The sequence below is a fragment of the Monodelphis domestica genome, chromosome 5 (genome assembly GCF_027887165.1).
Source record: "Monodelphis domestica isolate mMonDom1 chromosome 5, mMonDom1.pri, whole genome shotgun sequence".
Lineage (NCBI taxonomy): Eukaryota > Metazoa > Chordata > Mammalia > Didelphimorphia > Didelphidae > Monodelphis > Monodelphis domestica.
In genome coordinates, this window is record NC_077231.1 from 140710182 (window position 1) to 140727489 (window position 17308).

The 17308-nt window shown below is 39.8% G+C and overlaps 1 protein-coding gene across 5 annotated transcripts in view; it reads right to left on the bottom strand.

The window, feature by feature from the left end:
* Positions 1-17308, bottom strand: part of SFMBT2 (Scm like with four mbt domains 2) — a 285508-nt gene that overhangs the window by 68755 nt on the left and 199445 nt on the right. For all 5 annotated transcript variants that reach the window (XM_007503935.2, XM_007503933.3, XM_007503934.3 and 2 more), the window contains one exon: positions 15614-15740. In XM_007503935.2, coding sequence (XP_007503997.1) covers positions 15614-15740 — 127 coding nt within the window. The remainder of the gene's footprint in view (positions 1-15613; positions 15741-17308) is intronic.

A 17308-nucleotide genomic window follows, 5' to 3' on the forward strand; every position in this document is an offset into this window, starting at 1 on the left:
ACTCATGAGTCACTCAATAAATAATAACTGAGGAAAAAGTCTGTTTCTTTTTGCAAAGCTCATTTAAAGGTCACATGAATGAAGGTCAAATTACCTTCAGGAAGTGAAGTAAGCCATTTCCCAAAGTGACAGACTACTTCCCTCTTAATGGGATAAAAATAATAAAAGATCTAAGAATATTTTCTGATGCATGATGATCCTGCTAACTGCCGTGGTCCATTTTTAGAGCTTAAAAGAATTCTATTCTTTGACATGGGAGGGCAGGGGTATGATCTCAGATCAGCTGATACTTTCATTTTCCAAAAAAGCTCAAATTGCCCTCCCAAATAGCAATCAATGCAGCATGGTATCATTTGACTGCTGACACAAACAACTCGGGTTGAGAACAGAATTCAGTCTAGTTCTATTTAGGAATTAATTCAAGTAATATTGTAGCAAATATATATATATAAACAGCTTATGCATCCTATTAGTTTATTCAACAAGCATTTGGTAAGTTTCTATTAGGTGCCAGGCCCTTTGCTAGGTGTTGGGGATACAAAGAGACAAATAAAAGAGGGCTCTCTGCCTTAAAGAAGTTTACACTCTGTTTATGTTGTGTTTTCCTCTGGAAGGATAGTTCAAATGACAGAAAAATCAGTTTTCTGAGTGCTTAATGAAGTTATATTCAAGACAGTAGCTAAAAAGTGAAGGCAGAAGCACATAAGAGGTAGAGATAATTAAGAAGCAACTTAAAGGAGAAAGAAGACAAAGACTACCATTTAAAGTCATGATATTTAGACCTTAGATACCATCTAATCCCCTCCTACTTATTGAGGAGAAAAGAGAGGGTTAGATAGGTGAAGAACCTTGCTCATGATTACTCAATGCATTAGGGATAGCACTAGGACAGGAAGCTGGGTTTCCTGACTCCCTGGTTCTGTGTTTTTTCTTCAGTTATTTCACAATCCTCTCCTCTTTGCAGCTTAGTTCAATATTAATGTGGGACGAATCAGAGATGATAATTTGAGGATCAGTTTCTAGTTTTATTCCTCACTTTTTCAAAATCCAAAGGGATCTCTAAATTTAGACATACTCAGCAAAAATGGATGCAAAGGAATAAGAAAACAAAATGATGAAAAGCTGGCTTCATCCTTTGTGAAGAACAGAAAAATGGTGTTCCTTCATTCCCTTGTTTTGCTCTTGCTCTCCCAGCAGTTAAAAGTACAAGCATTTATTTTGTTGTTTCTTGCTCAAAGAACGTGCTTTCCATGGACCTCTATCCAACAGAATGAAAATTATCAAGTGAAAGGAAGAATGAAGAAATACTGGAAAAACAAATGAACCTTTTATAAAAAGAAAATGCTTCAGGTAGAGAAAAAATAAAAGGGAATAACCATATTAACCCTCTTAGCAGAGGTGATGGCAGAATCTGAAAGGGGTGGGAATGAAAAGAGAGAGAAATGAGGAAGTGAGAAAGGTAATTACTACTAATAAAAATGGGCATAATGCATGTCATATAAAGGTATATAATTAGTGATATTGAATGCATTAAGTTCATCGACTAGTTGCTTGCCCAAACAGGTTGGCTTAATAGACATGTGATGTCTTGCATTATTACTTTATTAAAAGAAAAATCTTCATTTCTCTTTTAGTTAACTAGAAAATATGATGTAACTGCCTAAGTCACCATCCAAGATCCTGTGTATTCTATTCACTAAGCTGCCTATAAACGTGATGAGAATAATAGGAAGGAGGAAACAATACTGACTTTTGGTTGCACAGATTCTGAACTTCTCTGAATCTCATCCCTGGGTGGACTCTGCCTACCAGTCCTGTGCTCCATCCCTTAAAATTACTGCTCAAAATTAGGTTCCTGCATCCATCTCCACAAATACTGAAAAGCAACAATGAACCCTGAGTTGATGCTGGGGGTGCACAGTATCTTCTTTCTCTGCCACCTCAGGTCAATGAGGCTCTAGATCATGACGTGCCTGACAGAGGCTCTGGCCAGCACGGTACCACGGTCCATTGGACAATCTCCCTTCACCCTAACAATTGTCAGCTCGGATCGATTCCAGGCCTTCTACAGAGGCCTGGGAGCCATCTGAGGGCAGCACCACGAGACTCAGAGTCAATGAGAATGACTGTCTCATCCCATAGTACATCAAGTGATCCCATCTTGAGACTGGAATGAGAACAGGGGCCACTTGCTACCAAATCAGATCTTCCAGGTCCAGCTTAAGCCAGAAGAGAACTCCAGGGGCTCAGATGGAATCAATTCTGCCTTTCGAGGTGGAGAAGGAAAGTATAATTTGTCTCGCTGCCTCACTGCTAAAATGGACCACCATTCTTTACTGACCGTATGCCAGTCTCCTATGTCTTAAATGGACCAGTTGCTTTGTAATACAAGGTCACCGTTTCCTTAATGGCACCTCTAAATTCAATGACTTTGAATTTCCAGGCCCTAAACATAAAGGCAAGGTAGTTCAATATAAACATAAATAATCTAAAAACTACACAGTAACTAAAAAGCTTTTTCTGTCCTCTCACAAAACATACTCTTGTTATACAGTAAACAAATTCACTTGGCAAGTACGTCTTCCCTCTCATTAACGTGCCCAATCTGATTCGATCGTTTCTATATCTTGACACCATTACTGATTTAGGGAGTATCAATTGCTATTTGTTTTTCCTTACATTTCTTTTTCTTTCTTACAAACTAAGGAGTTTGTTGTAAGAACACTTTACAAACACACACTCCTATTTCAATCTTATGCTGCTACAGCTAACAAATAAAAACATAATTGAAATGAAATCAGTCCGTGGAAGTTTAGAATTATAAGTAAAGTTAATATAGATTCTATGGGAATTTTCTCAGTACCCACTGACCTGCCTTTCAAAATCCTGCTTTCAGCTCTAATTTGGTTAAAATGATCATTTGGTCCAGGTTCCCCTTTACAACTGTCTACAAATCTGAAGGAAGCAGAAAGATGAAGTAAAAATAATATCAATAATCAAAAGTTGCCCACTTTTTTTTAGATTTAAGAGTTTGTGTGAAGTTGAAGGTGTCTAAAAGCCTCTAGAAGGAAGCTAATAGTGAGACAGAAAGGAAACATTGTGTAGTGGACATAAGACTGGACCTGGGTTCAAGTCCAGACTTTAACACATAGGGGCTAGATGAACCTGGACAAATTAGAAGCTCTCTGTATTCTAAACAGTTCTCCAGAATTCTAAGCTGCATATAAGATGCCAATCTGAATTGTTATGGGGAATTTCCCCATGGGAAGTTCCCAACATCTTTGAAAACACGTCTAGCCTTTATCCTAATCCCTTTAATGTTTGCAAAGTGCAATGCTTCCCTCCCCCCACCACCCCCCCCTGACTGGAAGGTGGTACAAGTACAGTCTTATTCCCATTTTACAACTTGCTAAAAGAAACATAATCATTGTTGTCTTCATTAACTTCAGAAAAACATAAACTGCATCACTTATTCATAATCCAAGGTACTTTCCACTCTATTACCTAAGAAGTCTTATTTACTTTGAGTGATAACAGAATGGGAAGGGAGAAAATGTATTGACTTTTGTCACCTTCTTTGAATTTCTCATAAATGGTTATGTGACTTGCGTAGGGTATGATATCAGTAGAAAGAGCTGAGAAATTATGACTCGTCCAGATCTTTTTAAATCCTACGAGCCATGTGTTAGCCATGAGTCTTGGTTTTGGGTCACCTCCAAATTGGAAAAGTATGTCATCAATGCCTTTATCTGAGTCATTTACAAATATATAACATAGCAGAGAGTCATAGGGTCAGTGTCCTTCTTTTTTTAGCAAAGTACTTGGCACTCTCTCAAGCTATCCATATGGAAAAGATGGAAAGACAGGGGCTAGATGGTAATACAGTGAGGCTGATTTAGAATGATCTCAATGGACAAACACAATAGAGCGTCATTAACAGACTAATGTTAACTTAGAAAAAGATCTCTGACAGAATATGAGGGAGCTATCCTTTCCCCTTAGGTATTTAATAGTTCTAGCAATCATTTCTATAAAGACATGGAAAGCAAGCTTATCCAATCTTCAGATGACACAAAGCTGGGAGGATTAATAATCAGGATCTGAAAGGTCTCAACAGACTAGAACATTGAGGTGAATTTCATAAGATGAAATGCAAGATAAAATAAATAAATGTGAAGATCATAGCTATATAGATAAATAGAAAGTTCTATAGACAAAGGCAACTATGAACAATTTAGGTGAAGAAAATTAATTTCACAAGTATAAGAAAATTGGTGGCTGCCATGCCATCCACGACCTGCTCCATAGAAAGAGCTTAGTGAGTGCTTTTTGAATGGAGCTGGTAACTCATAATGAGTTCATGGTCGACTCCTCAGGATTTTTTTCACATGAGCTATTGTGTAGACGTAGCCACCAAAGCTAGGGTGACCTTAGAATGCATTAGGAGGCGGGGCACCCAGGGTTCTCTCTTGGGTCCTCAGGCCATACTGAGATACTTCCTGAGCACCACAGTTGAGGAAGGGCATTAACAAGGCGGAATCTGCCTAGTGTATAAGGACCAGGAAAGTGAACGCAAAACCATGTCCTGAGAGAGGAGCAGTTCGATGGAGTCAGAGTGATTAGCCTGTAAAAGAACCCATTTATGAGAATACATGAGAGCTGTTTTCAAATAGTTTAAGGGCTGTCACGTACGCGAGAGAATTGATGCTTTCTGCTTGGCTCCCAAAAGCAGATCTAGGTGGTAGCAGGTGGAATGCAGCAAGAGGCAAATGGAGGGTTGGTATTAGGAGAGCCCGACTGACCACAAGGCATCTAAGAGCTGTGGGACGGAGGGCCCGGGTCTCCAAGCAAAGGGCTGGAGAGGCTGTGGAAGGGATTCTTCATCAGATACAGGTACGCTGGATAGATGGTCGCTGAGGTCCTTTATAAATTTGACACTAATCTTATAAAATCCAAGGGCCATCGTGAAAATGTTACTATAAATACTATTCATGACTACAGTCTCTTGTAAAATCATTAAGTGGCTATTTCATGAGCGCTTACTGTGTGCCTCATCCTGTACAAAGTGCTATATAAAGTTTAGAGTCATTAGATGTGGCTCTTGGGGGCCGCCCTCCCCATGAGCTTACAGTGAAAAGCTGTGAGCAGTACATCTCACAAATACTTGTCGTTTTGCTTTCTCACTGGGGGAGAGCTTTAAAATATTTAGATATGTAGATGACAAAAGGAAGTTATTGTTCTGAATGGGTTCCTCTATCTAAGCTCTGAAACCTCCCTGGTAGATTGGAAGAATTCTACTCAAAATGCAATCATGTGGATTTTGACTGACTCATCAAAAAGGGCCTTTGTCAGTGTGAAAATGGGTAAAACCAACCTCTAAATCCACTTAGTCTAATACCTCTACCCCAAAACAAGGCAATGTGGTACAATGAGAAGTACGACACTGAAGTTGGATGATCCAGGTTCAAATTCCATCTCTATTGCTTACTCTCTGCATGATCTTGAATAAATCACTCTCTCTGCTGGCCTCTAGTTCATCACCTGTAAACTGGGGAAGGGACCTAGATGCCCACTGGGGTTTTTGCCAACTCTAAGAGCCATATTTCTAGGAGCCTTTGTTAATTCCCTCAAACTCTGAAAGATAGCCAACCTCCTCAAATCATTTTTTTTAAGAAAAGAAGAAAAACTGCAAGTGATGAAATACCTAAAACTCTATCATGCCTAACAGATATGGTCCCGTACTGAATGTCACCTTCCAACCTACACAGACACATAATTACATACATAATTAAATTTAATTCTGTGATGACCCACTCTCCCAAAATGGCATGGTAAAATACTTTCTCTTACAATGTAGAGAAGGATAATTCTGAAGACTTGATAAACTCAACTCTGCTGATCACTGTTTTGTTTGTTTTTAATTCTATCTGCTTATATAAACCCAACTGGTCCTGTGTAATGGACTGTCCAAAGCTAGAAAAGTCTACTTCCTGACAACTTCATCAGAGGCTGCTGTTACATCAAAGAAGAATATAATAATTCTCTGATATAGAGAGAACCACAGTCTCACAAAACAACTCCACCACCATCTAAGACACTACAGTTAGACCATTTGGTCCTCCAGAGACCAGGACCCGGTGAACTGTTCTGAACCCTGTGAAGGTCCAAAGGGTTCCTAGTAGCACCCACATGTAGGACTGCAGTCACTGCCAATGTCTCTGAATTGTATCACTGACCTTCCTCAACTGGGGGGCCTCATTGTAGTTCCTGGTGTTCTTCAACTTATTCAACAAAATATCCTGATTCATTCTTGCATGCATACTACCCTACGAGCCCACTCCCAAGTCTTCCCTATTTCTATTTGAGCATGTTTTTTATTTAAATGGTCTTTCTTAAATTTTATTGGTCGGGGTACCCAGTTTATGTTCCAATTGCAAAAGGCTTTTCTGAGCTTGCTAGACATAAATATCAAGATATCTATGGCTTATGCCTTGTAGCCAAATTGAAAAAGAAACCATATATTTAATTCACATTTTAACCACTCCCTGGGATCCCAATAAAATGATTGGATCATCCTCTGAACCTACATGGATTTCACACTTCGTGCCTTTCATTCTAATTATGATTTGTATCTTCACACACATCCCCATCCTTCCAGTCTTCTCACAGGGGCTTGCTGTTCCTTCTGGGGGCAGACAACTGGGAAATATCCAATTCAAGCCAACTGCTGCTCTCCAAGGCCCAGGAGAACTCCATCACTGTATAGGAACCCCCTTTCCACAGGGAATATGGCGAGGATGTGAATTTAGCAGGACTAGACCACAAAATGTATCCATCAATGTCGTTCACGTTGTTTAGCAGTCTCCTCACTGACTTTAGGTCAATATCCTCCGACCCATTCTAGGCGGAGCCAATTCTGTGTCTGTTCTCAATGGCTAGCAAAATAACCCCCTTTTGGACCAATTCTCTTTCTGGGACCCAGCAGCTATGATTCTTAATCCCTCATAGGCCTAAGGAAAATAAATAAGTGAACTAATTAACAAGCATTATTTAGCATCTAGCATGTGTCATACTATGTTAAGTGCTAATAATACAAATACAAAAAGCAAAACAGTCACAGCCCATAAAGAACTTATATTCTAATTGGGGAGACAACAAAAATGGGAGTGGGGACGGGCTTGAGGGGGACAGTTAGGTGTACAAAGACAAGATGAGTAGATCTTAGAAGAATAGACTAACATGCTCCATCCAAGTATAAAGACAAAGGAGATTGGATCGTGGTTCATGGTTCTAGACCAGTGGAATGACATGGGAGTAGAGAGGGGCAATACAATACTGCAAGCAGGACTAGAAATGACCCGTCATAGAGGGTGTTTTTTGTTTGTGTTTTTTTTTTTTAAACACTTACCCTCAGTCTTAGAGTTGGGAATAAGCATCTGTTCCAAAGCAGAAGAGGGATAAGAGCTGGGCAACTGGGAGTAAGTGGCTTGCCCAGGGCCACCCAGGTAGGATGTGCGTGAAGCTACATTCTGCCATCCCCAGGCTTGGCGCTCGGTCCACTGGTCCACCCCAGGAACCCCCCTCCCCGCCCCCAGCAGGAGTGATACGAGAGAAGCAGGATTTCCGAGCATCAGGAGATGAAAGGTACATGAGAGGAAGACCCAGTCTCCAGTCTTAATAAAGGGACTGAACATCTCCAAGTGCCATTGTCCATCTGTAAATGAAAGTGGCCCATGGGCTGTGACCCACTGGCCTCCTCCCTGCTCCTTACACAAGAATGCCATCTGGTCCCTCAGTTCCTTGTCATCCTACCCCACGATTCTGGGCATTTTTGCTAGCTCCCCCTCCCCCGCAATCTGGGGCAGACACACCCTCCTGGCTTTTTTTAAAACCCCAGATAAAATTCTATCTTCCCCAGGAAGCCTTTCCCAAGCCCTCTTAATTCTAACACCTTCCCTCTAAGGACTATTCCCAATCTCCCTGCACGCAGTTATTTGCGCAGTAGACTGTGAGCACTCTGAAGGCAGGGGCTGACTTTTTTTGCCTTTCCCTATCCTCAATGCTGAGCACAGTGCCTAGAAGACTGTTCATTCAGCCACAGGTATCCATCTCTTCAAGACCCCACAGACCACAGCATGTCCATGGGGTTTTCTTGGCAAAGATTCTGGAGTGGTTCACCATTTCCTTCTCCAGCTAAGAAGCGTATGAGGCCGGATTTGAACTTGGGTCTTCTTTATTTCAGGCCCAGCACTCCACCCTCTGAACTACCTAGCTGCCCCTACCTGGAGGTGCCTAATGAGGATTGTCTGATCATATGGACATGTATGTGAAAGATCCTTGCCATATCCAAATGCAGATTTCTATTTCCTCCCCACAGAGGACCCCAAAAAACCAAAATATTCAAAAGAAGTGATCTGTCCTAAACATCAGCTCCTGAGCATGAGGCAGGGAAGTCTGATTGCCCCTGGCTTAAAATGAAAAGGAAGTTTTTTTCAAGGGTCTTAGAAGCATTTGTTCTCAGGAGACGTCACCTCCAAGAGTAACACAGTTTCTACCTGCAAAGTTTCACGGCTAAGGTATACACATGGAGTCATGAAGGCAAGCCAGTCTACCAAATAATATTTCAGAGGCTCCTCTGATCCATGTTGGTCCTAAAAGGAAATCTAAATGCATATCAGGCTATTGAGGATTTTTTTCTCTGTGCCTGGTTTAGGGTGGCTACTATGCTGTTGGCACTGACAGAATAAATATTAGTCCTAATGATAATAGCAATGATGACAATAATAGAAATGATTATCTAAAGCTTAGTGTTTATATAAAAGAAAACCCATTCCCAAACACAAAGTCCCATCACCACGAATTGTTCTTGATGACTATCAGAAGCTTTTATGAAAGAGCTTGGAATCATTTCCAAACGTGCACCTAAAATAAAAATATCCTACCCGCAGATCTGTTATTCATTCCTCACCCTCCAACATCTGCTCTTTTACGAGCCCTTGAAAGGATATGCAACTTCAGAGGAGTCGACCATTATACCAAAATGATCCTTTTAATTATCTAAAAGTGGTCCATCAACAACTCGGTAAAAATACTTCAAATCAATTTAATGCATAAAAATAACTAATATAATTAGTGACAAGCACTTTGCAAATTTAAAGTGTGATTTCAATGCTCTACAATCAGAAAAGCTACCATAATAAAAATAATTTAACATCCACAAAGTGACCAGGATGAACCTTCCTTGTCACCGTCTCCCCACCCCCAACCCCCGCTCTGGACTTGAGAAAAGAAAAAGTAATAAATAGTGAAGCTATGATTAATGAGAAGTATGATTAATCTGTCACTTCCAACATGAAAAGCTAAACAAGGGCAAAACAATCAAGGAAAGACCAGCAGGAATTTTTGTTTCGTAAGTGATGGGTGAAAGGCCTGATTTTCCTGAAGTTTTTCAGTGGTTTTAAATCTTTTCAGCACAAGGGTTAGATTTCTGTTTGATTGAGTGAATCTGTGATTTCATCTGACACGTTTTCCCTTCCATCAGGGCAGATCAAGCTTATTGTGTACTCTCTCCAACATTTAACAAATAAATAAATACATTTCCAGTGGAAGTTTATTCCACATGTTAATGATTCCAGGCTCCCTATCATTTTACATAGGGAAGGATAGTTAGGATCAGGGTGGCACAGAGGCTGTTAGGTCCCTGGGCCTTCCCTCTCAGCCCAGGGTCAGCCCATCTTTCTTCTCCCGTACCATATTCCTCCTATGACAGAGGCTGCCCCTGAAAAGATGCTACAGCACCAGGCAGAGTCTCTCTGCTGCCTTGAGGGTCACCCACCAGGTGGATTCTTTGGGAGCTAGGATATTTCTTTCTTTTTTGTTCTTATTTTTGTTTTGTTTTCTTCAGAGGCTGGGATATTTCTTTTTTTTGGTTTGTTTTTGTTTTTTTTTGTTTTCTTCAGAGGCTGAGATATTTCTTTTTTGTTTTTGTTTTGTTTTGTTTTCTTCAGAGGCTGAGATATTTCTTTTTTGTTTTTGTTTTGTTTTGTTTTCTTCAGAGGCTGGGATGTTTCTTTCTTTCTTTTGTTTGTTTTTATTCTGTTTTGTTTTCTTCGGAGGCTGGGATATTTCAAGATTCACAGATGTAATGTCATCCTCAAGAGAAGAACTCTGTTAATAGATGGACTCATGGGCCAAGACTGTTAAAAGGAAAATACATTTTCTACAAAGCCATCCCTTTCCCTTCTAGAGCCAATACACAAGATCGAGTGCCCTGTCTGAATAAATGAACTTATCTAGAATCTGGACAATTGGTAGCTGCATTTTTTTGTTTTTTGTTTTTTATAATCCAATTGGAAGGTTCCAAAGATCTTGTTTGTGTAATCTCGTGGATCTCAAAAGAGGTCCTGGGAGGCTTGGGGCTTGATTCAAGAAGCAAAATGCCATCCACCACCAGTAACATCTGGGAATACCTTCCCATCAAGAGAGAGTCTCCATTTGGACCTTGTGGAAGGCGGCCTCCATGAGCAGAAGGAGCAACTTGGTGATTATACTGCTCTCTGTCTTAGGCATTACCTGATGCTAATCATCAGTCACTGAACAAAGATAACCTTGTGGCTCCATTTCTCAAAGATTGTATGATTTCAACATATGCATGACAGATCCCTTCTTAAAAAAGACTTTAGAGATGAGTTTTGTTCTATTAAATCAAATGCTTTTCTGTAATGAACACATACACACAATAAAATCTTGTGTTTGCTGCACAGTTCAGTCAGTAATGCAACCGCATACACAGAGACTGCTGTACAGAATTATTTACAACAGCCGCTGCCCTTTCTCCTTTTCTTATTTTAATCCGGGGCACCCTTCTATATGTATCTATATTATTCTTATAATGATTATGTAAAATATGAGCAAAAAGGTATTTGGGGACATGGTTATTCAGGCACTCTCAATCATCTTTCTGGAGTAATACTATCAGCTGTGCGGGTTTTTCTATTCTTTTGGGATCATTATCTTGAAATATCTTATAAAATGATCCCTTGATATTTTCAAGATAATTATGATCTCTATCAGCATCCTACAAACTTTTCTGATTATGGATACTTATTGGTAAGCATTTCTTAAGCACATTCACCCAATATGTGCATATTTATAAATGACATATAAATATGAACATCCTATATATGTATATCCTACATAATAAACATATACAAATATATATATGACATCAAAAGGTGCGGACAAATATAAATTTAAAATGAGATAAATGAAATAATTAAAATTTTAAATTAAAATTAAGATGAAAAAAACCCTTTCAACCTCTAATAAAATTACTATTTGTATAATATTTTTTCAATGACTATAAAGGGATTGAATCAGCGTTGGGTTTTTTAAGTGTATTATGTCCTTTGTATGTTTGTAAAAATAAAAGATGGTCATTATTCAGTTAACTTAATCAATGTAGCTAGCCTAGTATATTAATTTTTGTTTAGTTTTTATCAATTACTCTACAACATGACAATCAAAAATAATAGATAATAAAGTCAGAAAACATAACAGCTTCTCAGCAGGAGTCATGTTTCTCTGCATATCGATGTGTGTGTAGACCCGCGTATATCTGCATCCATATATATCCTCATGCACAAAGCAAACAAAGTGAGTGGGCCTGATTTCATCTCCACAGAAAGTCCTCAGTTTAAATTCTTTCTCTTTCCTTATGTGGTTCTGCTTAGACACGTTAATTTCTTAGTGATGTTTAGCTTTCTTATTGTTTCTGTACGAGTGAGAAAGCGGCAAGATGGGGCTGACCTCCTGAATGCAGGTGGGTTAAGGGTGGCTGTGAAGGCTTCCAATGCCAGAGAAAGCAGCTGACTGACTAGAGAGCCCTAGGGAGCCCGTGGGGGAGACGCAGTCAGGCCTTTGGCGTGTATGTGAAGAATGGACCAGGGAGAGGCTGTCCTCACCCGGGCAAGGTGCCTGCCGGCTTGCAGAGTGCTGGCCACAGGAGTGAAAGGGATGGAGGTGAGAAAAATCACGTGGACACTGAAAAGACATGATGTGACAACTGAGAACTGAGTAGCGCACTGGAACACTTAGGAAGAAGGTAGAACCATCAAGAGAAATAGGGAATTTTAAAAAAACCCTTCTTCCCTTCTGTCTTAGAATCAATATTCTGCATTGGTTCCCTGGCAGAAGAGCCCAGAGTTACACAGCTAGGAAGTATCTGAGGCCAGATCTGAACCCAGCGCTTGCTGTCTCCAAGCCTGGCTCTCAAATCTCTGAGCCAGTTAGCGGCCCCCAGATATAGAGAAATTTTAAAGGGGCTTATCATGGGGGTGGGGGGAAGAACATAATGAGATCTCAATGCGGAGGGCAAGCCCTTCACGGCGGGCCATCTCATTGGATTTACTCTATGTCACACAGAATCAAAAAGAGGAGAGGGCAGGAGGGCTTTCGGTCATGAGTCACCGCCCTAGCAAACAGTCTCCGTCCTCTAAGATGCTCAACAGGGGCAAGGAAAAGGAGCTGGAAGGTTTCCCAATGGCACCTGAATAGGGACAGGCAGAGGTAGCCCAGCGGGTTCGAGCACAACTATGTCCAGAAGCCCACCTCTGTCTGATGGGAAGAAGTGAGAGAGGGCAGCGCAGAGGAGGTGCCAAGCCAATACCGGGCGAATGGCGGTGCTCAAGAGGAGCCTTCTGTTTGGCAGATTACAGCACAGACCATGCCTGGGGGCCATGATTGTGGAGACCAAAAGTCTACAGATTTCCTCCCTGTATTCTCGGCTTGCTCTAACTACTTTTGCTATTTTCATTTTCTCATGCACCACTTCTACTTCCTAAAAGAGGAATTCCTCTGGTATTAAGCCACTAAGAAGCTATAAAACATTGGCTCCATTTCCCAGAATCTTATTGTCCTTCATCTACCATATAGAGGAGGTGGTATACAGTTGGCTTTTACTCCATACATTTTGAAGACTCATCCTTGCTTCCACCGTTTTATGAGTTACTGCGGCTTCTAACATTCTGAACACTTTTCTGTAGTGTTTTGCAGATATCGTTCTATTCTAAACCAAGGTTGGCCTTGACTTCCAAGTCTTTTCCTTTGGCATTATGATCATTAATATGGTTTTAGGAGTCTTAGTGCTTCCTTATTGCAGTGAATGATTTACATCTGTTTTTGTTTTTTTCTGAAACTGTTGGTAATTAAGGTCAATATTTCTGCTTCTTCCATTTCCTGGCACTGATGGCTTATTTTGATATGTCAGGTTGAAACCATTATAACTATATGCAAGTGACTTGCTGTTGAGGTTGACCTCTGATCTAAGTAGCTGAATGTTTGACTACCTGCATGCATGATTGATTCTGATAGAACTTCCCACATCAATAACCAGACATTTCCTTTCAGTTAGGCTATAATGAACTTTATTTTTTTGTGATATTAGTTCACAATAATACTACATTGTTCTCACCACCTTCTAGGTCTCTCATGCAAGAAATTGTGCAAGATACAAAAGCATGAGGCTTCTGAATAATCTGTAAGCCTTTGACTTCTTTTGTTTCTTAAACCTGAGGCATATTTTAACATAATTTTTGTCATTCTCCCCCATCCTTTGCACTGAAATCATTATATTAAAAGTTTTAAAACATAGGTGAGAATACTAAATTTTTTTTAAATACCCTTGTAGGGTCTAGAAAGCTGGGCTTTTTCTGCTTTCCAAATCTAGTATACATATTCTATATTAACTAGATTTCACATGACAGGTTAAATGACCACCACTTTGGAAGTGTGAAGAGTACTTAATAAAAAGCTGATTGAAATATCTTTGAAGGGTATTCATTCCATTATACAACAGCATACAAGGCAGACTACTGAAATGAGGTGATTATTGCATAAAAAATTAAATAAACATTGGATGTTGCTCATAAATGCTTGAGGTCAGGGAACTTATGGAATCTAGTGAACTAGACATTAGATAGGATATCAAAATCCCTGGAACTGAATCCCAGGCACATCTTAATGGCTCTGTTAGTTTCCCCACCTATAAAATTCAGGACACTATTACTGCTGTGTTTGTTAACTAATTAACAGCTGTAAAGCACTCTGAAAATATAAGCTGCTAAATAAATAATGACTGCAGAGGAATTTTAAACATAATGTGTTAAATAATAATGAAACATGGGCTTCCAACTTTACCGTTTTTGTTTTCAAAGGAGGAATGTAAACAAACCTTAAGCCTTGGAATACATGTTTCATCCCAGTGCAAATTAAATTCAGTGTTTTGGAAATACAAGAAAAATCTTATTTCTCAGAGGACAGCCAACTCGGTCCTAAATGTGGTAATGAAAACAAAATGTAATCTCTCTCTTCTCTTTAACCCTAACAGGCCATGCCATTTTGAGACACACTAACTTGAGAAATTGAACATTTTAGAGGATTATTATATCATTTAACAGGACCTCAAAGAACAGTACATGGACTGCATGAGCATAAAAGTCAATGCTACAATCCAACTGACGAGTCATTAAAATGAAGTGTTAGTGAATTTTAAAGTATTTCTTGGGTACTAATGGTGCCAATACAAATAGAATTCTCTTTAAAAGTTAATGCCCAGAACAGTTGCTCCCCACCTTTGCCAAACCAACATTAGAATGTGAAATATCATAAGGCTGGGAATGATACTTGGAAAACCATAGACCTATCTAGGAACCCTTGATTTTGTAAATTTATTTTCTAGGAAATAAAGAAAGACAAAGGTATCTCAATGAGCTTTTCTACTTTCTGCTTAGATGCCCATATTGTTAAAGCTTGTAAGATAAAAAACCACTGGCCTTCGGAGCCAAGATTATTCCAATACACCAACACAAACTAATTTTTTACATTTTCTTTTCAGGAAGATACGCTTATCTTATTAAGTGCCTAAAATAACAAAATTAAATGTTAGGAGAAAATGAAGTGTTTTTTTAAAAGCTCAAATCCATTCTAATTATTTCCTCCTGAAAAAGTGGCAAATGAAAACTATGGATTTATTTCTAAGGTATCCAAAATCTCATTAGTGTTCCATTCTTCAAAAAAATACAATTCTTAATCTTCCCAACTCCACTGATCATGTTTATACTCCCCTACAGAACATACATAAAGTGATCTATACACACTCAGCTAAAATCCTATTTATTATACATTTGAGACAAAAGCTAATCATTTCTATTTTTTTTTTTGGAAAACGAAACAAAGCATCTACTAAAGATAATGAAGCAAAAATAATGCAAACAAAAAAATAATGCAAGCATGCAAATATTTTATCTAGATAATAAGAGCCCAACACTACAGTTTTAGTGACTCATGTTAATCTGATTGTAGCATTAGCTTTTATGATCCTACAAGCAAAAAGACCACTGTGTTCCAAACATAATTATCTCACCAACATCTCATTTCATGAAATTATTAGTTAAGAAGAGAAGCTCGGAATGAATTTATATTTGATTAGTTTCACTTACTTAAGAATATTGAATAACTTAAGGCTCATTTGCATAAAGGCAGCTCAAAGGCATGGTGTTGGGGGAGAAGCAATTGGAGGAGCCAATCAGGGCTCCAGACACATGCGTATACATACCTTCCAAGTGAAGCCACATCAACCTTCCCTTCACACTGATCACGGAGGCCACACAGAGCTCCCCCAGGTTCCTGGGGTTTACGACTTCAAGCTTCATATTCTTCGTAAATCCACGGCTGAATGATGTCTGAAAGGAATAAAGCACCCACAGTGAGTCAGGACGGACCAGACCATGGGGAGACGGAGTGCTGAGGCTCAGAGGAAATAGAAGATTTCATGGCATCAAAGCTCTAAGGAGGACTCATCCGACCCCCTTCTCTTATAGTTTAAGGAAAATCGAGATCATGGGGGACTGACGCACAAGAGCTAAATGACAGAACTGGGACTCAAACTAGGTTCTTCTGACTGAGTTCAAAGTTTCCTCTACCTGTTAGTTCTTCTATTTCAGCTCTTTTTCTTGTATCAATAAAATGGAGGAAGCAGGAAACCGTGTCTTCTTCCACCTTCTTCCCAATGTATTAATGATCATTAATAAATCTCTTAAATATTTTAAGTAATGTTATAAATTAATGAAATAAAATAAATAAAATATTTTAAATTAATGTTCATTAATTTCAATTTTTACATCAATATCCATTAGAACTTATCTGACGCCCTATTAAAGGGCAAATCTCAATTACTGGAAAGCAATTCATAAGGGATCAATAGCAAAAGAACAAAAGAGCGTGTGAGTTTATGAAGTATTTGGCAATGGCAGAGACCCTCAGGCTTGGTGGCTCTTGGGTCATGTGCAGAGTTTACGTGGCTTTCAGAGTTTCTGGAAATGGCAAGCAATAGACCCATGCCAGTGGTACCTGCCACATCCCTGTAAATCTGAGACGCTGGGCTTTATCTCAGCCTAAACTTCCTGGCCTGGTGTGTGAGGCCAGAGAGAAGGCTGGGGCCTGGGCCTTTTTCCCTCATAAGGAAGGGACACGGGCCCTCTCTTCCCAGCCTGTGGACTCAGAAAGCTGTCTAGGGTGCTGAGAGGTTTAAGGGATTCCTCCAAAGTGTGCCAGAGGTAGGATCTGAACCCAGTTCTTCCTAACCCTGAGATCAGTCATTTTTCATGATGCCACGCAGCCTGTCCCGATCATCGCATGATCACTTACCAAAATGGCATTTCATTGAGAAACAAAAATGAGAACACGCCACAAACGGATACGTCATTTTCATTTCCACATCCCTCTGTCAGAAAAGGACATTAACCTCCTCGCTGACCCCACTTTACTATGAGAAAACACGTGTTAGTGGGAGACTTGGAAAAGGTCCCCAAGGTATAACTATTTTCTAGAGTCAAGGTCCAAAGAATGTAGACCTACATAAGTGCTACAACAAGTATTGGCTCAGTACAAATGATATCTTTCTTTCTGTAGCTCTTGAGCAGGGTCCTCTCTCAATGATGGGTGCTACTGGGAGACCCTGAGGACGTCCTCTCCCAAACATCCGTCACTCCTCCGGGGCATCCCTCCTGTCTCTACAGACATCTTTCTCCATCAGGCTCAGCAGCCTTCTCTCTCCAGAAGATCCTTCTACTCTTTTGGTCTCCTCTTCTAGGGGAGTTACTTCCTAATTCCTAAAGAAATGGAAGGACCTCCAGAATTCCTCTTCTGGCTCAATGCCTAACTCTCTGAATTTCTTTATTGACTCCATTCCCAAAACCCAACTTTTCAGTTCCCTCTTTAGAAAGTAGGATCTCTGAGTCCAAGAAGTGTT